This window comes from Polypterus senegalus, chromosome 18 (assembly GCF_016835505.1).
Source record: "Polypterus senegalus isolate Bchr_013 chromosome 18, ASM1683550v1, whole genome shotgun sequence".
Taxonomy (NCBI): Eukaryota; Metazoa; Chordata; class Cladistia; order Polypteriformes; family Polypteridae; genus Polypterus; species Polypterus senegalus.
Window position 1 is genome coordinate 31,659,242 of NC_053171.1, and position 24,471 is coordinate 31,683,712.

The window sequence follows — 24,471 nt, forward strand, 5'->3', positions numbered from 1 at the left end:
TATGAAAGTAGAATTTCCTGAAAAAACCTTTAATCCATCAATTTAAAATTGCAAAGTTAATATTACTTTGATGTGTAAGCAGTGTGGTCTAAAATTTAAACACACTGAATTCTTTAAACAGTTTGAAAAGGCCAGAATGCAAATGCAGAAATTATTGCATTAATGCATATTCTTCTCTATCTGGTTGAGCTGGTGTGATGTTTTTGTTATATGCATTATTTTAAGAGGTAGACAGACTGACTTGAGCCAAAATTATTGTTTTAAAAATTCTGTTTATGTTGTATTTGTAGCAGATTGATTTGATACATGTGTTTATTTCATAAGATGGAGATGGACAACTACAATTCCAGAAGCCCAACAATGGCTATGGGGTTTGGTTTCAATCAACCTTTTAAACATACCTCTTAATTAACCACCAGGTTGCACCTCAGACTGTCCAGGAGCTCAGTGATGCCCTGGTCCAGATCTGGGAGGAGATCCCGCAGGACACCATCTGTCGTCTCATTAGGAGCATGCCCCAGCATTGTCGGGCATTCAAACAAGTACATGGGGACGATGCAAACTACTGAGTACGATTGAGTTGCTGCAATTAAATTTCCGCAAAATGGACTAGCCTTTCGCATCATTTTTTCACTTTGATTTTCAGGATGTCTTGCAATTCAGCCCACTGTAGGTTGATAATTTTCATTTCCATCAAACAATGTGGCATCCTTTCATCCCTAACACATTTCCCAGTCTATATCAGTTTAGATATCCAGCATGATTTTGTTTCCCATTGATATCTGATGTGTTTTCTAAGTGTTTGTTTAATTTTTCTGAGCAGTTTATTATCCCACTGCTTCTCTGGTTGGGCCAAAGGCCTATGAATTCACACAGATACTGTAAGCACACCTCTTCTGTGTTGTGTTTTTGGCTATCAGTAGCTTTGGTTTCATGCTAACACAATAGTGGGCACATGTTTTTTACATGTACAGTAACTAATGATCATGAGCTCTGATTTCTTTGAACTAACTTCACTAAAGAAAGGCATGCAATCTTTAATTATTCTATATCATACTAAATTAACTAAATCTTCACTGGAGGTGTGTTAAATGCACACATTTGTTTACTGTGAAGATGTATATACTGTATATTCGTATCAGGCTGTTGTGGTAGCATAATCATTTGATTTAGTTTGTTGAAAATGTAGTTTAAAATATATTTACTAAATTTTGCAACAGCATAGCCTGGAAACTCGCAATATTTTCTGTTTTTGCTCTCAATTTAAAAAAATAATAATTAAATACATAAATTATATATTTCTACAGAGTTGTCAGAACTTTAAACATTAGATCAGTAAACCTTCAGTGAACAAATGACACTTAATTGTGGAATGTATTTAGTTAATTTCTTAAGAAAGGTTATATAACACCTAATGCCCCGTATAAAATCACATTGCCACCTTGAACAAGTGGTCACTTGGGTATATTTAAATTTTTATTTGTATGTTTGATATCATTTTTTTCTGTATAATCCGCATGTGTTCTAGATGCAGAGCAGTATTCATATTACCTTCTTTGATGGTCTTAATACTGAAAAAATTCTTCAAACCTTGGAGTTAATGTCACCCAGCCTAAGCACCGGTATGAGTTTAATATTGTAGAGTATAGTGTTGGCTTTTGCCTAGACAGATTAAAAAGGGACAGTGTCAAACAAAATGCTCAACTCTTTAATTTTTCTGAATGGCGAACTTAAATGTTCATATTACTGGGGTGGATTTTGTGCCATGCCATTCTTCCATGAATCCCATTTTTACCTAATGGCTTTCTGATTGTGAAGTTACAAAGACTTGTAGAGCCCTAGATGCTGTTCCAGTTGTTTGTCACTTCAATTAAAATTTTATGCCTGGCTTCTAAAAAGATTTTGCAGAAAGGACTGACTACTATTGCAAACGTATGGACAGTTTGGTCATATATGGGATTTACTGGATCCCCAGAGCATTAAAATTGGTTTGTAGGGCTTTTCAGATTTATATTAGTCAGAATTGACCGAAAAAATTTCTAAACAAAATATTAAACCATCTGAACCTAATTATCCTTTCAATTTTATTAAGTTCTCTAGGGATGCTGATAAATTAATATGTAATAATTACATGCTCGATTAACTGATACAACCAGAAAATTAAAGAATCACCAGATTTAATTCTTTCAAATTCTTTCAGTTACACTGCATTGTAGCTTTTAGTACTCTTACATAGAAACTGCATTATATAGCAAAATGAAGGCAACTTGAGGCAGAAGCACTGGCAATATAAAATGCCTCCTTTTAAATGTAGAGGAATGTAGACTTTGATATGAAGTCATTTGCATGAATAATTTTCTTTAATTAATGCAAAGTTTAAAGTTATCTTACACTAATCAAGTTGGTCTTCGAATAAAGAACTCGTTCCTGGTCTAGGTATAACTTATTTAATTCCTTATTACACAGCACTGGGGTTGAAACACTGCAGTGTTCAAGTTACAGTGTGCAGGATAAATGAGTACTCACCCTATGAATATAAAGATATACTGTATTTGTATGTCTAAATTGTGACCATTAGTATTCCTAGAAAGGTAACAGATTTGTAGTCAATTAAAGTTATATTTAACAACAACATAGAAAGATATGTCATCAGTAACTGGAAAATAGTTAAATTAGGCAACATTCCTTGAATGCAGGATGGTAAAAATTAGTACATTCTTGGTTAAATTGTACAGAAAAGGGAATATTCTATTTTTTTTAGTACTGTACTGATCTTACTAGGCATTGAGTGTACAAGTTCATGGCACATTGTTTGATGCAGAGTGCTGTACAATGCATGCCTTCAAAATTCCCCACAGGTGTTCACCAGGGTTGAGGCCAGGTGACATACTTGGCTACTCCAGTATTTTCAGTTTGTTCTGACTTAAGAATGCAGCAGTGTTCTTACAAGAATGTTTGGGGTCATTGTCATGTTGAAAAATTGCCTCACAACTCCATGTGTGAAGAGAAGGTACAGCTTCTTGTTCTGCAAAATTTTGAAATACAATTTATTTTTGTATAGCCCAAAATCACACAAGAAGTACTACAATGGGCTTTAACAGGCCCTGCTTCTTGACAGCATAAAAAAAAGCCTTGACTGTCAAAGAAGACAAGGAAAAACTTCCCAAAAAAAACCCTTGTAGGGAAAAAATGGAAGAAACCTTGGGAAAGGCAGTTCAAAAAGAGACCCCTTTCCAGGTAGATTGATCATGCAGTGGGTGTCAAAAAGAAGGTGGTCATTACAATACAATACACAGATCATAATTCGTGATGCCATGGGGCCTCGATATTTACCTGTTTTAAGTAGCCTTCATGACAGAAAAAGGCAGTCCCCAGATGTACTAACAAATGGGCAAGTGATATAACCCCCCAAATATCTGTAAAGGAAGCTCCTAATAAAAAATCCAATCAAAGTTGATTTCTAAACTTTTGGAAGGTGTTTGAAAATTTCTGGACATACTTTTATAAAAATATATAATTTTTATAGTTTTTAAACACTTAGGATAATTTTGCTTGATTCAGTCTTTTTCAGTAATTTGTGACTGTCTCGTATTTGGAATTATTTAGTTAGCAGCCAGTGTTAAATTTTTAATGGTGAGATTAAGGCTGTAAATGCTGCTGTTAAAGAGTATTGTGTTTTTATTGAAAAGTTTAAAATATGAGTGAATATAACCATAGAGTTATCAAATACTAGGAAACATTATACACCTGTCTGAATGTACTGTACATTTAAGGAAAAAAGCTAATTAATCCAGAAGCATGTTTATAAATTTGAGTTAACCACAGATTTAAAAGCTTGGTAATTAAGAAAGCCCGCCATCCTCCAGAATCAAACTCAGTCATTCTTCCCTTATATACTGTAACAGTATTATTACACTTATAAGACTTACTAATAAGTGAAATATCTAAGTTAAATTGTTGCCTGTAAATGCTTGCATATTTTATATTTAAGCATTTTTATTTATATTTTAAGTATTCTGTGTTTTTATTTGCCACCCTGTTATCAGAAGTGTTGTTATAAATTTACAGTACATTTTTCATGTTATTGCAAGCTATATAGCCTTGTAATCAAGCCTTTTTGATTTTTTTTTTTTGCTTTTCACTGTATATTTAGACAAAATTATTTATTTATTTGTTTAAAATGCATCAACGTTCATCTTCCCTCAGCTTAGGAAAATGACCCACATGCCCAATTAATCGAGTCGTAGAGTATGTGAAGTGTCATTAGCTCTACAATTAATGAAACATGAGTTTTTTAATAGCTGAAATAGAGTGATGGCTTAAAAAAGAACACGCGTACTACAAGAGTTTTGTAAGATTTGCCAATTTGCCTGCTGAGTTGTTGATGTTCTAGTATATTATCTATATATATATATATATATATATATATATATATATATATATACAGTGGTGTGAAAAACTATTTGCCCCCTTCCTGATTTCTTATTCTTTTGCATGTTTGTCACACAAAATGTTTCTGATCATCAAACACATTTAACCATTAGTCAAATATAACACAAGTAAACACAAAATGCAGTTTTTAAATGATGGTTTTTATTATTTAGGGAGAAAAAATCCAAACCTACATGGCCCTGTGTGAAAAAGTAATTGCCCCCTGTTAAAAATAACCTAACTGTGGTGTATCACACCTGAGTTCAATTTCCGTAGCCACCCCAGGCCTGATTACTGCCACACCTGTTTCAATCAAGAAATCACTTAAATAGGAGCTGCCTGACACAGAGAAGTAGACCAAAAGCACCTCAAAAGCTAGACATCATGCCAAGATCCAAAGAAATTCAGAAACAAATGAGAACAGATGTAATTGAGATCTATCAGTCTGGTAAAGGTTATAAAGCCATTTCTAAAGCTTTGGGACTCCAGCAAACCACAGTGAGAGCCATTATCTACAAATGGCAAAAACATGGAACAGTGGTGAACCTTCCCAGGAGAGGCTGGCCGACCAAAATTACCCCAAGAGCGCAGAGACGACTCATCCGAGAGGTCACAAAAGACCCCAGGACAACGTCTAAAGAACTGCAGGCCTCACTTGCCTCAATTAAGGTCAGTGTTCACGACTCCACCATAAAAAGAGACTGGGCAAAACGGCCTGCATGGCAGATTTCCAAGACGCAAACCACTGTTAAGCAAAAGAACATTAGGGCTCGTCTCAATTTTGCTAAGAAACATCTCAATGATTGCCAAGACTTTTGGGAAAATACCTTGTGGACTGATGAGACAAAAGTTAAACTTTTTGGAAGGCAAATGTCCCGTTACATCTGGCGTAAAAGAACACAGCATTTCAGAAAAAGAACATCATACCAACAGTAAAATATGGTGGTGGTAGTGTGATAGTCTGGGGTTGTTTTGCTGCTTCAGGACCTGGAAGGCTTGCTGTGATAGATGGAACCATGAATTCTACTGTCTACCAAAAAATCCTGAAGGAGAATGTCCGCCATCTGTTCGTCAACTCAAGCTGAAGCGATCTTGGGTGCTGCAACAGGACGATGACCCAAAACACACCAGCAAATCCACCTCTGAATGGCTGAAGAAAAACAAAATGAAGACTTTGGAGTGGCCTAGTCAAAGTCCTGACCTGAATCCAATTGAGATGCTATGGCATGACCTTAAAAAGGCGGTTCATGCTAGAAAACCCTCAAATAAAGTTGAATTACAACAATTCTGCAAAGATGAGTGGGCCAAAATTCCTCCAGAGCGCTGTAAAAGACTCATTGCAAGTTATCACAAACGCTTGATTGCAGTTATTGCTGCTAAGGGTGGCCCAACCAGTTATTAGGTTCAGGGGGCAATTACTTTTTCACACAGGGCCATGTAGGTTTGGATTTTTTTTTCTCCCTAAATAATAAAAAAACATCATTTAAAAACTGCATTTTGTGTTTACTTGTGTTATATTTGACAAATGGTTAAATGTGTTTGATGATCAGAAACATTTTGTGTGACAAACATGCAAAAGAATAAGAAATCAGGAAGGGGGCAAATAGTTTTTCACACCACTGTATATATATATATATAGTATCATTATCATGAAAAAGATGTTTAATATGTTTGACACTGTGTGGTGCTATGGAAAATGATGTGCTATGGATGGATGGATAAATGCCGTTTTTTTTTATCCTGCTAATGACATAGTGCAGGTAACCCTCAACATGCCAATTGTGATAGACTTATGAAAACCCCTTAGACCAGCGGGTGACAGTGAATGTTTCCCAGCTTGGACAGGAATGCCTTACATAAAGTTTGCAGCACATTTAGAACTATTGAAAGGTTGGTGTTGCAGGTACACTGGAGGGCATTAGAGGAATCAGTAACTTGGTATCCATGTAGCCTTCCCCTCCCTAGAAGCCATTTCAGGATTTGTCCAATAAGTGTCCAAAGAATGATATTTAACAGCCACTTTTAGAGGAAGAGAATTTAGATTAGGAGGCAGAAATAAGAGTTCCATAGCAGGCGTGCACTGAAAGAGAGGATAGCTCATGGGAAAGTGTTGTGGGATAAAAAAAAACTATATATTGAAGTGAGCAAGTGGCAGTCACCTGACTGGACAGAGGCATCTCTGCATATGTCTAACTAGATGCTATAATGGAAGATTGTAGAAATTCATTATTTTGTGTTTATGTTGTGTTTTTGTTTCACCATCTGTGAACACAACCTTATTACAGCATTTATGAAATTCATTAATGTTTTATATTTTACTGGATTGAAATTTTTTTAAATGTGATTTAATGAATCCAAACTAGGCATAAATGAATAAAAATGTTAGATTCCAATGTTATGAAAACACTACAAAATACACGCTATATAGACTGATAATTCATAAACCCCGAGAAATAACTTCTAAACAATATTGATAATTCTAACTATTTGTATGCATGCATTTTATAATTTGTATCTTGTTTACCATGGGGTATTTCAGCCAGAATGGGTCTATAAAATGTATGTATGTATTTATTTGTATGTTTTATATATTAGCAGAAACGTGTGATTCTTTACAGCCTGGGCTGAAACGGAGTTTTACATTTAACTACACAAATGAACTTTGTAGCCATGGCATTTAAACATATGGCCAACAATATTTCTTTCAGTAAGAAACCCTGGTGAAAGGAATAAAGCATTTTTCATTAAAGTGAACTAATGTAATGTGGAGTGTTGAGTTTAATCTTAGTAGTTTTGTTAGCACAGTAAAACTTGTTTGCTTTCATCTTTATGAGCAGCAGGATTGCTTTTTCTCTTAATATCTGTATACTTAAGCCTTTATGGTAAATCAAGATAAATTACAAATCTGTGTTTGTATGCTTTCAGATGTACTAAGGCAAATCTCTAGCCCTAAATTCTCATGCAATTCTAGCATCTTTTCCTCTTTCAAACCTCATGTTTATTGTCAGTCTACATGGCTTTGAGGCCTGGCTTAAATTTAAATGAGACAAGCAGTACCACGTACAACAGGTCTCTTCTGAAGTCCCACTTTTATGTAAACAGTAAACTGAAACCCAAGTTGGAGTTCATCAGTGTGGCGGTGAAATCCAAGCTGGTGGAATGTTAGGAGGACAAGAATTAACTCCTTCAGCGTGCAACAAAATAGTCACCTATGACACTGACTGTCCATCTCTAGAGTTCTTCAGTATTATAAAGAAAGTCCTTAATATACACAGGGAATGCTAGGGGTCATTTCATTTTTTTATAATGCTGAGAAATGTAGGACGTTTGTTAGCACTTAGTCTATTTTATACATTTTAAGTTTTATTGTATTTATTTTTTTTACATAAATTTTGGCAGATAGACAGACAAATAAATACACATTTTTTAAAACTGTATCAGCTAAACAATTAAAAAAAACATTCATGACAAAACCACCAACAGCCTTGTCAATCCTACCTTGAAATACGCAGGAGCTGAAGTGGCCATTATTAGGATTAGTGTGTTTGATTTGTTTTAAAATGTTGGAGAAACTCCTAGCAGCTGTTTTTTGTTAAATGGAGTAATTTAGGTTGCTGGCTTATGGTGACTATAAAAGAAAAACAATGGAGTGCTTATTCCTGCTGGCTTCTACGTCAGGGTGAGGAATTCACACTGCAGCCTGGCTCCTGAGCAGCTGGGCCTGATAGGAAGGGTTGGATATCCCATATAAATCGGTCGTTTTAAACCTGAACCTAATTGGTCATTCTGTGAGGGCTCCCCTCACATTCTTTGTAAGGACCCCACACACACAAACCAATGCTGGCTCATTCCAGAGATATGTGAAGAGCAGCGTCCCCCATTAAAAAAAGGAGCGATGTGGGTTTAGAGTTACATGGAAATCTCGATTTTCTTGGAAGAAATAACCACATCAGCTGCACAGGGATTAAATTAGCGGAAAGGACACTGTTAGTGAGGCTTAAAATAGTCTCTCAATTTAAAGCTAAATAATCGATGGAAGCCTATGTCATCCTGAAGCTTATAAGGAAACAAACAGACTGTGCTGACAGCATGCACATATGAAACTTGCATTATTTATTTTTATTTGGAGATTCATCATGGAGTATAATAATTCAGTTTTAGAAAAGCGTTTGATTTGGTTAAGGACTAAATATTTTATGGCAGTTAACCTGTGTTTAGTTTACCTATATTATAGTTTCAAATGTAAGTTTTCTCAGCACATTTTATTATGATCTATATTCTTTTATTTGTATATAATAAGTTTAAATGATATTTTTTGAGAGGTTGTATTAATTATCATGTAATTACACCATATAAGTTATATGAGAGAATGTTTGGAGTCACTTTCTGTATTTTATGTAGAAACAAGTAAAACAGCTAGTTCAGACAGATCTGAAAGATGTTGTTATAAACTGTTAAGTTTTTTTTTTTTAAAGAAAGATAAGTGTTTGTTTCTGCTTTGTTAGCAAGTGGCAGCGTCTTATCAATTAAAAATCATTGCATGAGCTGTCAGTTTTTTTCAGAGTTAGCTCTCGGTCAAGGCAGGTTTTTTCTTGCCACAAGGCATGTAATGAATAAAGTGCTGACTGATGACTGATGGTATAATTATATAATTTCACAGTTTCAGTCAGTCAGTCGGTTAATTTATTTATGTTTTTGTTTTGTTTATTTTTTTAACATAGTCCAATTTTTTTGGTATATAAATATGATTATAATTATATTTAAGAATAAATATGATACTGATTATGCAGGAATCACAAAAATATGGAGGAATACTTTGGTCAAAATTGAATAAAAAAACAAATACTGTTATTATAACAATACATAGTGTTACATTAATAAAATCACAGTAATATTTGGGCATTGTTTATTTATTGGTTTCTTTGTTTAGTTTTTTTTTCTGAAATATTCTACCATGCCAAAATAAATTTTAATTCCATATCAATAGAGAAATTCAATGCCTAGTAAACCGTGAAATGTCAGGATAAAGAATAAAACCCTAAAATATAGACAATATAGGAGGGAGAGAACTTTTTGCCAAAACCATCAGCTTTCCAAACAGTGACTGACTTACTTTGGCAATCATATTTGTACTGTAAAATTGTGTTTTTGAAAAAACAAAAAATATACTGTAAGAGAGATGGATGAATGGATTGAGAGACAGAGAAAGACAATGCTTTGAGAAATCACAGTGGTAGAATTATTCCCAGAATTCTGGAGTCGGACAACTGACTTGAGGTTTTACTGAGTAATACTTTAACTGCTATGTTGCACCTTCTAAATCCATGTATACAGTATGTGTGTGTTTGTTATACAAAATATTTGTGTGTAGTTATTACATATAATCATTATTGTGATTGGTTTACTTTTTGTGCAGCAGAACTAAAAATTTTAATAAAGCACATATTGTAATGAAACATTATGACCTATATGAATATTATTAACAAATAAATATCCAGTAAGTACCTAGTAATTCAGTCACTAATGGGAAGTGTCACCTTTATGTGTATGGTGTGCACCCACCCATCTTATAAAATGACATTTATTCCATAACATATGCTTTTAGATGTATCACCAAGTCAACCCATTATGCTATCAGCCCGTTACAAACAGTGCTGTTACTGTCAGTTAATATCACTCAATAAAGCACTCATCTCAAGGGTTGTTTCAGTGTTATGGCTTGGTAAATTCAGTCAGTTTAACAGAAGTGGCTTGTACACTGAGTGCTTTTCTATACATTGTTATCCTGTTGTATCTTTTTTGTTATAGAAAAAAAATACCACCTTTATCGTAGTCTGAACTAGGATTTTTTTATCTACTACTTTATAAATTGTGATTTTTTTTAATTTTTGTATCAGGCTTATAGTAAACTAACTGAAGTACCCAACATTGTCCTGGTATACATGTATAATTTCTTAAGTAAATAAGCAAATGTTTGCAGTTTTTAAAAATAGTGATCCTTTTGTCATTTTTGGCTGAAATGGTAGTGTCCCAGTCGTCTTCTACACTACATCTCTGATGACACTTAATTTCTCTCCTATTGAGTCCTATGAGTCAAGAATTTTTTTTTTTGTGTAGGATTGGATTCCATACAGTAATTGCAGTAACATCTTGCTGGATTGGAACCATGGTTGCTGCTACTTTGTATTTCCTGGTTTAGTGTGGTTTCATGAGTTGATATTTAATCACACATTAATAAACTGGGTAGCATGTTGAATAATTGAATTATCAATACAGCATGTCCGGTCCTATTCAAAGGAGTGACATGTCATTGGAGTGACCTAACAAAGGAGTGAAACCGCAGTTATAAATTTCAGTGGAGTGACAACCATCTAACTAACCATCCAAGTGGTAGGTGAGGCGACAACGATTTTTTTGGCGAGCGTTCTTTCAGTTGTGTGTGGTAGGTGACTTGTTATGTCACTCCAATAAAATGTCAATTCCTTTAATAGGGTATTTATGTCACTCCTATGAAGTGTCACTCCTTCGATACATACCCAGCATGTCAGATGAGCAAAACTACTGTTTGTTGTGTTTTTCCTCTGTATTAAACCCCCTATTCATGATGATAGTTTTGAAACTTCATAAACTCTATATGTTAAGTTGGGTTAAATATAAAATACATGCAAAATTTCATGAACATCCTCTTGGCTGTTTTGGAGTAATTAATGTGTGTTTTTATTGTGTTTGCCCTCCTGTTACAACCAGTGAAATTCTTAAAACTCCATGAAGCCTGTATTTTAAATTGCATTAACAGTATTGTAAATACAAACTTTCATTACAGTTAACATAGCCGTTTCTGAGTGATACATGATTTTTGTGCTGGTCTCCATCACACAACCCCACATCACAACTGTTGCTTCCATTGTATCACTGACATGGAATGTTGCTTTCATATATTTTAAGTTAGACCAACAGTAGCCTCGTGGGCCCAGACGTGCATCTCAAACGAGAATACACATCTGCGGACAACTTGTTAAAAAATTAAGAGTGAATAGTGGCGAAATCCGCCACTGCTAATGTTATGCCCACAGAACTTTTTCTTAAAAAACCTGCCCTTAGTTCCTCCAGACTGTGCAGTTAAAACCACTTCAGTTTCAGGGATAGAGAAAAAGAAACAGAACAAAGACTTGATGTTGAGAGAAAATATAATGTTGAAATTACTTGTCAATTCAGAAGCTTAGTAGCACAAGGTAACTGAGGCTTAAAGATACAATTTGAAACATGAGTGAGTGCTGTGATAGAGCAGACAGACAAACACATAGACCACTGCAGCTATTTGGATTCACGTGTCAGATGTCCTTCTGTGTGCTATGATGTCTTTCTGTCATTTTGACAATGTATCACTCTATGGCATAACAACAGCAAGGCAAATTTAAATAAGCATTGTGGTCTATGGATATACTATGTGTTAAAGCAGCAGCTGTATTCTGACATGGCATGTTTGCATATCCAATTAGACAGTAATGTTAACTTCCTTTAGTTCATTTAGACATGCAGTCAGAATGTGGATGTTGTGCAGCCTTGTCATGCTTCTACTGGTGTCACTAGGCAGATTTGTTGATTTGGGTGTTTTGAGTACTGAAATCTCCTGTGACTCTTCATTATCTGTTCTATTAATGGCAGTCCTTTTGACAAGGTGTGACATATTGGTTATGTCATATTTTCAATAGCATAGCTGCCAGTTCTTTCAGGTTTACATTAATTCCTCCATTATTGTCATAACGCTCTACAACAGAGAGTACATACAGCAAATGCGACAACATATTCACATTTACCACTCATCCATTGATGCTGTCGAATGCCAATGTATGATCTGATTATCCAGAAAGATTTTTTGCTTACAACAGGTTATGTTCATTTTTAACATGTGCAATGTGCTCTCTGCACACGCAACACATTTATATGTTTAATAGTAGTCTTTTTAGAAGACTTTTCGGCTGTAGACAGCTTATTGTAATCTGAAATTTTCTCTCTGTCATATTAGGTTAACAAGTACACCATTGCTCTGCAGTTCAAAATCATCGCCCCTACTTTGAGTGCTACCTTCATGAGATTTAGAAATGTGACAGTCAGTGAGCAGTCTAATTGTTGCCATCCAGTTTTTTTGTTTTTTTTTTGTTTTTTTTTTATTTATTAATTTTATTACAATCAATACATAGCAATCAAGTTTTTACAAAAAAATGAATTATGCTAAGAACAGATCGATCCCCACCCTGAGAGAGAGAGCAAGCCAAGCGTGTAAAATTTAAGGCTTGTAAAAATACCTAAATTAATAAATTCTCTGTGCTTTATAAACTTATTTTAAAATATTACTGATTAGATCCTGCCATGTTTTGAAAAAAGTCTGTACAGATCCTCTAACTGAGTATTTGATTTTTTCCAATTTTAAATAGTATAACACATCGGTTTCCCACTGACTTAAAAGAGGAGAGTTTGGGTTCTTCCAGTTTATCAGAATAAGTCTGCGTGCCAACAGTGTAGTGAATGCAATCACAATTTGTTTGTCCTTCTCCACTTTAAGCCCCTCTGGAAGAACCCCAAACACAGCTGTTAATGGGTTAGGAGGGATTGTGAGTCCAAGGCTGTCTGAGAGGGAATTAAAAATGTTGGTCCAGGATAATGCTAATTTGGTGCAGGCCCAGAACATGTGACCCAGTGAGGCTGGGACTTGGTTGCAACGTTCGCAGGTTGGATCATGCCCTGGAAACATTTTGGAGAGTTTTAGTCGAGACAGATGTGCTCGATATATAATTTTGAGTTGTATAATTGTATGCTTTGTGCATATGGAGCTCGAGTGAATTCTCTGCATTGCTACTTTCCACTCCTTTTCTGATATATTAATTGAGAGGTCATTTTCCCAGTGTCCTCTTGGATCTTTGAAAGGAAGGGATTGTAAAATGATTTTATATATTGTAGAGATGGAGTCTAATTCCTCACAATTGTTGCCATCCAGTTTTAAGGAAAATTCACTTATGGTTGTCTCCAGACATATATATTACCAGTAACAACACACTGCACAATAACGTGCCGTGAATACACTCGACTTGAGCATTCATAGTTTTCATACTCTTTCTCTGTATGTTTAGCATCCGTTTGCTCAGAGTTTGATGCGCTTGCTGCTTCCGTCGTCTTCTTTTTGCGTTAAAACTGATTAAGTCAGTGTTTGTGTTGCAGTTACTTAGTACGTTTTCCTTAATTTTTCACTTAAGCTGGCACTTAAGTCTTCAATCTGCCTCAAGAATGACATAAGGTATGAAGAGGTAGGAGAAGTGAAGGCGAAGGTGGTAGGTATGAGAACGGCACCCGTACGCATGCGCTGCATGGCTGGCTGCTCCCGAGAGTTGATTCTACAATAAAATAAAAATTAAAAGAGGAATAACCTTGGAGGTCAATCATGACCCTGAAAAGCAGATAGTAGACGTCACGTAGTATATGAGTACCAAATTTCAGGTCAATAGTTCAAACGGTTTGCGAGCTACAGGTGATTTAAAATCATGGACAGACAAATTGGCAGCCACGATAGCATATTATACAAGAAGATACATCTGGCCCAATGAGGCTAGACCAGTGGCAACCTACATGCAAACTTTTGTGAAAATCGGTTCAGTTATTTTTGTGTGACTGGCAACTAAACAGACAAAATTTGATTTACAAGTTAAAATGATATCCGTACTAATGTGCAAAACAGAAAAATAACATCAAATAAAGCTCAAAATTCCAAAGACATATGGAAAGCATTATAATTTTATATATACAGGTGTATACCATGCCTATACTAATCCATTAAGAAGGCAAACAGAATGTTAGGTTATATAGCATGATGTATGGAGTACAAGTCCAAGGAGGTTCAGGTCAAGCTTTACAATGCACTGGTGATGCCTCATCTGGAGTACTGTGTGCAGTTTTGGTCTCCAGGCTACAAAAAGGAAAGGAGCGCTAGAAAAGGTCCAGAGAAGAGTGACTAGGCTAATTCCAAGGCTACAGGGGATGAATTATAAAGAAAGATTAAAAGAGCTGAGCATTTGCAGTTTTAAACAAAACATAAATAAGAGGAGATATGATGAAAGTGTTTTAAATTATGAAGGTAATTAGAACAGTGGATTGAGACTGTCATTTTAAAATTAGTTCATTAGAACACAGGGATGTAGTTATAAACTTAAGGGTAAATTTCACACAAACATTAGGAAGTTTTTCTTTACACAGTGAACCATGGAAACTTGGAATAAGCTACCAAGTAGTGTGGTAGACAGTAAGACTTTAGGGACTTTCAAAACTAAACTTGATGTTATTTAGAAGAATTAAGTGGATAGGACTGGCAAGTCTTGTTGGGATGAATGGCCTGTTCTCACCTAGATTGTTTTGATGTTGAATATTCTATACTGTTTAATATGGTTGTTTCCCAAATCCTGGCACATGAGCATTTCCTCTTACTGCGTTATAAGTGTGATGCATACTGTGAATACTGTACACATTTCAATGTATAATATAGATATACTATATTCAAACCTAATGTTTTCATTTTTAAGCCATGCATTAGGAAACAATTTATATAGCTTAGGAAACATTTTTATAACACTGTCATCCTAAGGTGCTTTACAAAGTATATGGATATGTTTGGTATTTTTTTTTTTTGGTTTTTCTTTTACATTTGGGTAAAGTGGCTTGCTCAGGGTCTCAAAACAGAGATTAAACCAGCAGCTTTCTTACTTATATTCCTGCTTCTTAACCAATATACTGTCTGTCTAATGGTAAATAGTTGGTGTTGAGATCTATGGAACAGTTACAGTATCTTGAGATTTAATTCTGCCACTGTCATCTTCTCCTTCTCCTCTTCATCGCCCTGGGGCTGTGTTTGCTTCCTCTAGCAATTAGTTTCACAAACACAACCTTTGTACCTGTGTAGTCATCACTGCTTTCATAATTGCAAATGTACAGATGGTATTAGGTCAGAGGTCATAGGATTTTCTCTCTTGACTTAAATGAAGTTTTGTCACGTAAATAGATGGCAAACCAAACAGAAATGTGACTTTAAATCAAGTTCATTGCTGCCATTTTTTGTGGAGAAGCTCCAGGCATTATTTTTGTCGTGTGAAGGAAGATTTTCACAGTCTTTTTTTCTGTTGGGAGTGTGTATGCTCTCCCAATGTCTGCATGGATTTCTTTCCACATTCACAAAAATGTGCTCATTTGATTCATTGGTGATTCCCAATTTTCAGTGTATGTGTGTGAATGTCACAATCACCCCATTCAAGGCTGTTTTCAGCCCTTGGCCCCTGTGCTGCCAGGATAGGCACTGGCCCAGTGTGAATTGGATTAAGCAGGTTAGATGAGATTATGTTGTTGTTTATCATTGTCATCATCATCATCTTCTTCTTACTGTTGTTACTATTAAACTTCTACAGCATAAAGTGCTGTAGAATAAAAAAGCAAAAGATAAATGACAGATAATGCATATTATGGTAAGAATTTAAACAGCAGAACAGTAGTATATGTTGCCTTACTACAGATAAGAAGAAAGATTACCAGATGCAATTTTCTTTTATTTGTAACAGAATATAACACACTGCCGTAATGTCAGTATTGCAAATATAAATTGAAAGTGAAAATGTCATGGAAGCTTTTTCAATTTTCATTAAGGGTTTTTGCCTTTTAAATATGGTGATGTAATAGGAAGATGCTGATAGAATCTGTGGGAAGACTCAAGGGGAAAAGCAGCATAGAGAGTGTGTGTTTGTTTTTTTAGTTGCACATGCTGGGGGTGGAGTTGATAGCAAAGAAATTTAAAAGTGGAAAGGGATATTGGCAAACCTTGTTTCCCATCAAGAAGTCAAGGGGGCCTGTTTAGCCCGTAAAACTGAACTTGACTCCTATGAAATCAGCATCATTTGATAAAGTAGAGAGCTCCCCCTGCAGAGCTCCCTTCCTCAGTTATCGCCAGATGCAATGAAACCGTTTAAAGACTATGAACTGCATGAGGATGTCAGTGTCTGACAGGATCAGACTACAAGCTGACAGATTTTTGTTTTCATTAAAAATATATTTTTTGAAACCTTATTGTCCCAGTAACTGTGTGCTTATTTTGGTGTCTTTTGTTTTAGCAAGGCAAGACTCAAGTCTTATAATCGCTTATGTATATTATGAATATATCAAATAGCCATTACCCTGTGCACTCTCCCTAGTCTATATTATAAACCTCTTGTTATTTTTCAAAATCACACACACACCAGCAGCTCACAGCATACAGTTTCAAACATAGGTGTGGTGTGTTTTTTCTGTAAAACTTAATACAGGCAGGTACTTAGAGACAAAACTTTCATTGAGTCCACGAAGAAGTTCACTTTTGTTGCAGAATCCTGAATAACTGAAGTGTCTTAACCTTTAAATGCGGAATGAGTGCAGAAGAAAGGTAAAAATAAACAAAAAGGTTACAACCTTGGAAACATCCCAAGCAAGGGCTGCTTCAATGCAAGGAACATCTGCAAGTGTTTAAAACAGACGTATCAAATACAATAATAAGCACAGCATGTTGAAATCTCCGAGCCAGCAGAAGATGCGGGCTGCAGCACCTCTGAAGCCACAATGATGGAAAGATCTTTGGCAAAACCATGCTTTGTTCAGGACGTGCACATCAGACTGGACTGACCGCTGCCAGAAAACCCCAGGAATTCATTTCTTAGGCAGTCTTAACTAAACATCCGCAAGGGGCCCAAATACTACTCCATATGTTGGCAATTCTTGTGGAATCCTTGTTTCTATCCTTGAAGAACTTTGAAGCCTCTTAATATATGCATAATCCAAACAGAAAAATTTACAATAGATTTGAGCTGCAAGTCTGGAGAATTTAAGGCAGACTTGAGTGGATTTCAGAGTACGGCTTACTATTCTGAGTGAAATTACAAGGCTGTAGTGTCATTTGTTGCCACTTAGCAAAGTACAGAATGGTCTTCATGGAACCTCATCTTTCAAGAAAAAAAAACGCTGCAGTGGATAATATTAGTACTGACTCAAGTACTCCACCACATTCCCTTTTTTTAATCTGCTAAAATGAAATAATCATCATCACAGCATCTTCTTTGATTTCTGAACAGACCAATTTATTCTTACTAGTCTAAGAGGTACATAATAAAAATGTGTGTCTAGTAATTGCTGAGGACTCTGACAGGGCAATGCTGTGCATAGTAAAGCCTTAATTCATATCCATAGCTACTTTATGCACCAAGTTTTGACCAGATTCGTTAAATCCTTTAATATATTATGAACTATAGAGGGTGAAATACCAAAAATCCTACTGATTTGTCTTTAGGTAATGTTGTTCTCAAAGTGCTGTAGTATTTGCTGATGTGTCTGGTGGCAAATTGTAAACACTCAAGCCACCCTAGGTCCTTTCTGCAGGTTGCTTATATACCAGAAGTCAATTGGCTTACCTGTTTAACGTCAGCCTTTGATTTCAACTTGCCACGTCGTTATTAGTCCTAAAGTACCCCGTCACAACATTTTTGGAACGCATTGCTGGCATTAATTTCAGGATAAACGTTTATCTTCAAAAACCAATGCAGTTGATTAGATAAAACACGTTGTTGTGTTGTTTTTATTTTAGTACAAGTATTTTACAAATTTTACAAATCACTCTTTTTTGTTTTTGTTGGAATTTTCCATACAGCCCCAACGTTTTTGGAATTGGAGTTGTACAAAAGGAGGCCTGGTTTCAGGTCATGATGCTGCAGAAATATCCTCTGTTATGTGACACTGCAGTTGGTTGGGGTTGGGTTTAGGGGTCAGGATTTGCAGAGGCTGAAAAAAGAGGGGTTTGTTATGACTTTAAGAACATTTAGATGGTCCATGAAATGGATATCCACTGCTCTTTTTTTTATTTATTAGTGCCTTCTTTGTATTTATTTATTTGTACTGGACTGACAAATTCTGTGAGCACATTAATGCTATGCATTGCTATTTTGAATTAATTCTCCTGTATCTTGTAAAGCGGGTTGTATCTTGAGGAAAAAATGACCCTGGTGTTCGTCTTGGGTGCTCCTTGGTTCTATGTGGGTTTTCCTGCAGGTTCTCTGGTTTTTACACAGTACAAAGACATGTAGGTTAGGTGGACTGGTAATCTTTAATTGGCCCCTGATGTGTATGTGTGAGGGTGTTCACCCTGCCATGGACTGGCCTCCTCTCCAGGGATTGGTCCTACTTTGTGCTGGTTGCTTGCATCCCTGCTCTAGATAAGCAGGTTTGGAAAATGGAAGGATGCATCTTGTAAACTACCTTCTCACAGACTGTTTTGTGGAAGGTGCCTTATGAAATAAATTAAAATTACATTTTTATTCTCAAAGTAAACAACTGGGAAGAATTGAAATAGCTTTGTAATTACTCAGCATGTGCAGTGGGAATGGAGAGGTGGCATAGTGTTTGTTTTTTCATATATGTAGAATATACTGCATTCATATATACTGGTTTCATTTATGACTGATGTTTCTTAAGTCATTTATTTGCATGAATGACTAGTTTCATCAAAATGCATGGCCCTGGGTCAAAGTTGCTTGCAATTTACTATTTTGTATTGCATTTAATCAAGTTTATACAGTTTGGTACAGTACAGTATATATAATTACAGTAGCTCTTCCTACTTTAAATCATGGCGCTGGAGAGCATTGCATGTTGATAGCAGATGCAAGTGTGAATTTCACTGTAGTCTGTACATATAATAATAGTGACTCTATGATCCTATACAGTTTTTTGGTTTTTTTTTTTGTTACCAATAGATACTAGAAGGAATTTGTGCGAGTATGAACTCCATTGCTACCTTGTGTTATTTGTTTAAAAATGTATTCTATTTGCAGAGCCCAAATGTTACACTTTTTAGCATTTACTGTAGTGCTTGCCTGTTTTCTTATAGAGGTCTCCTTTAAATAAAATATGAGCTATTTTTATTTTCACCATGAAGCTTTGGAATTAGGTATGAGTTTATTTGTAATGATCTCCTTAGTTTTCAGCTTGTTTTTGTATTTATCAAATGTTTTACACAAAGATGGGCCCTTTCTTAGCTGCATTCACACAAATCTGTCCCAAGTATTCAAATACACACACTTATCAAAGTTTTGAAATAAAAACTGCAAATTAAATACCTTTAACTTATTAAAAACCATGAGCTGTGAAAAAGGATTAAATATGCTGAAAACTATCAAAATGAATACATCACGGTTTAAGTAAATTCACTTTTGAATAATTTACAAACTTGTCTACTATTGATCTATGCATTAAAAGCTTTTCAGTGCAATGGACAAACTGTAACTGATCAGTATTTAATTGCTATTTGTCTGTAATGTGCATTCCTGGGTGTACAAGCATTTTATTATTATTTTTTGCATCTTGCTGCCAATGGCAGGACTACTTGCCGGTGGTCCCATGTTCTCAGTGCCAGGGGTGCAGCTGTTTGAGGCCTATTAGTGGTGCTTTATCTGCATTTCAGCCCGATTTGCCAAATCTGTGGTAAACTGACCTTCCTCTGGCAGCTGCCCTAGCAGGAGCTAATGGGCCAGAAAATTAAGGTTCTGTGTTACATAAACACTTCACACAATCCAGAAGGAAAGTGAGAAAACAGCAGTGAACTTTATAAAGGAAGCGCTGGTTTAGCAGATAAAAATTGTTTCAAAATCCGAGTGTACTATAGATTTCAAGGCTGTTATATTTATTTTTAGTTTCAGAAGTTCCCATTTGTGGCCCTGTGATCAACTGGTGCCATATTCAGGACTGTTCTCTGCCCTACACTGTCAGGATAGGCCCTCATGAACCCTGTATCAGGGTTTCAGAATGAGTTGAGAACAATGCCCATAAAGGGAAACAGGCTTATGGATGGCTGTTTTCACTTCCCATTTCATGTGAAGTGTGGCAGACTGACTCAGCGGTTGTTCAGATAACTTGTTAATGTTCCTTGTATTTGTTTCTTATATTTAAGGACATTACACATAGAGTACTTAAACATAATTTAAATGCACATGATGTTTGGTTTACATTTTACTTCTTACTTTCCTGTCCAATATGCTGTTGGAGAGATTTATTAGTGCAGGTTTTTAGGGCCTTGAGACTGAGCTATAAGAGATGGTGTGAAAGAGTGGTTATTGAAAAAGGCACGCTGCCTGCCTGCAACCTGTTTTTATGCCATCAACTTCACTTTTCAATAAGTTGCTTTTTCACTAAACGGCATATTTGTGTTCTTTAAAATTTACTTATGAATGCTTTGAAATCACATTTTTTGCTCAACACTTCTTGACACACTGGTACAATAAACCCCCAACATACACCACTGGTGAAAAATTTTAGAACAGCTCAGTTTTTCTTCAGATTTAATCAATTGAAATACAATGAATGACCTAAAATTGTGAAAAGGTAAGCAGTAAACTTTCAGAGGTTTAAATTTAGAGTTTAGGTTGGCAAAAACGGAAATATCACAATCTACAGATGTTCTGTAGCAATTCAAATAAATTAAACCTTGCAAATTGACATAAACAATTTGCACAGGTGTCCCAGCTTCTGGTGATTACTTAAAACCCTCTGTCTGTCTTATAGCAGAGTTGGAACAGACTGTGTTACTACACCCTCTGAGGTACTACTTGGACAATATTCTAGTTGCAAAAAAAAAAAAAAAGTGTCATTGAGTCCAGCAGTGTCCTACACAATCCAAAGGCAATTGGAGACTGGAAGAAACTCTGATAGGAAGACATCTGGCAGACCCAAAGTCACAACCCAATCAGAAGACAAGTTTCTGAGGGTCACCAGCTTGTGTAATAGGTTGCTAATCAGAAATATGATATTTTTGATATTTGATTTTTTTATTGGTGGTCCTAGCAGAAGGTTAAAACAGCAAATTTTAAATATAAGCATGTGGTCTGTCATTTTAAGTTATTTTAAGGTCGTGTTTATGAACATAATGTCATTTTTGATTCTTTACTAGAAATCTAGCCCTCACTTGACCTTTCTCAGAGGGTGACAAAATTGCATATTTCTACTACAGTTGCAAATATTTAAATTGAAGCACGCATTTTAATATTTCAAATATGTAACACAACTATTCTTGTTTCTTATGTACTTCTACCTCGTGAAGTTGTTCATTACATTTCTTACTAAACCTTATGCTAATTCAGACTTTTTTGCTGGTTTCTTTTTCACTTGCTGCTGTCAAAGAAGGCCTAGTCCACTGTCCCCTGGATCTCACTGTGTGTGACTTGATTTTGACATGCATATATGTGCGGGTTATCCCACAGATTTTGTATGCACAGCCTAATTGTTACTTATGATGGAGGTGGTGGGGCTGGGGGCTGCTTTTTTTGTTAATCTGCTGCTTTAATAAAGATTTTTCCCTTTTTCCAGATACCTCAGTCATGTACGAGCGACATCCCCCCAGGACCTAGCAGGAGGCTACACATCCAGCCTTGCCTGTCATCGTGCTATACAGGATGCTTTCACTGGATTATTTTCTCACTAGTTGGCTTTACCACTTCAACGGCAAATTTGAATTGTAAGTGAATAACTGTTGTGAGGCCATGGGACAGGACTTGTAAATCTATTCTGTGTACTGTTTGTGTATTGTATTACTGTACACTTCAGCTGACATTTGAAAGGAAAAAGTATACTTTAAATGTATTTTTATAAAGAATAAATTGACCTTGACATTTTGCTTCTTTTTTGAACCAGCACAAACACACAAGTATATCCTTGTAACTTAAATCTAGCATTCTTACTGAATCACCCATCAGTGTTTAGAATATCACTGCATCCTTGATATACAGTAGACTCCTAAAGTATTCAGACCCCTTCACTTTCTGCACAGTTTCAGATTTCATTTTAAATGGATACATTTACCATTTTTAGGTCAATCTACACTCAATAAATTATAATAGCAAAGTGAAAACCTGTTTTCAGAAAAGTTTGCAAATGTATTAAAAATCGAACTATGGTCAGGTGCCTCCTGTTTGCTTTAATGATCTTTTAGATTTGTCTAGACCTTGATTGGCACCCAACTGTGGCAAACTGAACTGACTGGACATGGTTTAGAAAGGAAGAACCCTTCTATATATATATGGCACCACAGTTCACTCTGCATGTCAGGACAAAATCCAAAAAAGTCCAAGTCCATGATCAAACTTTGGAGAGGCATAGATCAGGGCAAGGGGGTAAAACTGTTTCTAAAGCTTTATGTCTTCCCAGGAGCACAGTATTCCTAATAATTGTGAAATAGAAGAAGTTTCGAAACACCAGGATTCTTCCCAGAATTGATTTTCCAGCCAGTCTGAGTAACCTTGCAAGATGGGCCTTGGTTTTGTGACCAAGAACCCAATGATCACTTCAGGAGCCCTCTGCTGATATGGGAGAACCTGTCAGAAGAATGACCATCTCAGCAAAACTCCTCAATAAGGTGTTTATAGAAGACTGGCTAAAAGGAAGCCACACTTGAGTTAAAAGCATGTGACAGCCCTCCTGAAATTCACCAAACGTTATTTAAAGGATTCTGAGGAGGAGGAGGAAGAGGAAATTAGACTCTCTGGTTTGATAAGACAAAAATTGAACTCTTTGGGCAGAACTCCAGTCACTGTGTCTGCTGAATATCAGATACTGCTTATCACCTGCTTAATACCATCCCTACGGTGAAGCATGGTGGTGGCAGCATCATGCTATGGGAGTTCTTCTCCACAGCAGGGATAGGGAGACTGCCCAGAGCTGAGGGAAGAATAAATGCAGGAATATACATGAGAGGTCATTAGGGAAACCTTATCCCTAAACCCTGCTCCAGAGTGTACACAACCTCATACTGGAGCAACGGTTCACCTTTCAGCATAGCAATGACCCAAAGTATAAAGCCAAGACAATTTTTTTTCTGGCAATAAATGTCTGGAGTTAATTCTTGAGGTTCTGAGATAGCTTTCAACTTTGTGGAGTTAAGCTGTTGTGTGGTAAGCTGGAAAAGCAGTCTTCTTTTTTTGCAAAACACACCAGTTGCTCATTTTTGGTCTCAATGCATTTCTCTCCTCTGTGACATGCACTTATTATTAATATAAATTTTTAAGACATTCTTGGTCGTTGGACTCCCAAAACTCCAAAATGCTTACCAACTGCCCTGTGTGTAATTATACCTCTGGAATCAATGTAGGCTCAGAGGTGTGGACTGATTTTCTTGTGTGTTACATTATTTAATGGAAATGTCTGCCTTAAAAAGAAAATGAGCTGGAGCAGCAGAGTTTGAAATGAGTAAGTGCATGCTCAACATTTGTACATATTGGAATCAAGTACCTATTTTAGAAATCCCTCTTTCCAAGAACTTCTTACATTTAACATTTAAATTTTTCTTTTTTGACCAGAAAAAGGATGGAAGAAAATCTAATTCAGTGAAGATCAGAAAATCCACCAACACTGTGGCTGTTTTGCCAGGGCACATGTCGAATGCTCCTGGTTTACTTTTTTCTCACCAAAACTCCTATGCACTTGTAGAGTGTTGTGGAAAGGTATTTACCACCTTGCCAATATCCTTTATTCCTGGCTGTAGCATCTTTAGCAGTAAACAGTCTTTCAAATCACTGTCCCATTGCTCTCTGCAGAACTGCTTTAATTCAGACACATTGGTAGGTTTGCAAGTGTGAACTGCTCATTTCAGATCCTGCCACAGCATCTTTATTGGGTTCATGTCAGGAATTTGACATGGCCACTCCACAGCTTTTCATTTTGTTTCTTCTTAGCCATTCATTTTGCTTTTGTATTTTGAGTCATTGTCCTGCTGCATAACTCAATTCTGCTTCAGGTCATGGACAGATGACTGGATATTCACCTTAAGAATATTCTAGTCAAGCGCAGAATTCATGGTTCCTTCAACAATGGCAAGTCCTCCAGGTCCTAAGGTAGCAAAGCAGACCCACATTTTATTACAGGTATGATGTTCTTACTGTTGAACACTTTAAACTTTATGCCAGACATAATGGCACCTGTGTCATCCAAAGAGTTCTACTTTTG

The 24,471-nt window shown here is 36.1% G+C and overlaps 1 protein-coding gene across 1 annotated transcript in view; it reads left to right on the forward strand.

Moving 5' to 3' along the window:
* Nucleotides 1-22,142, forward strand: part of mnat1 (MNAT1 component of CDK activating kinase) — a 171,144-nt gene extending 149,002 nt beyond the window's left edge. The window contains exon 8 of the mRNA XM_039741847.1: nt 21,841-22,142. Within this exon, the coding sequence (XP_039597781.1) occupies nt 21,841-21,955 (115 nt within the window). The 3' untranslated portion in view covers nt 21,956-22,142. The remainder of the gene's footprint in view (nt 1-21,840) is intronic.
* The last annotated feature ends 2,329 nt before the right edge of the window (nt 22,143-24,471 follow it).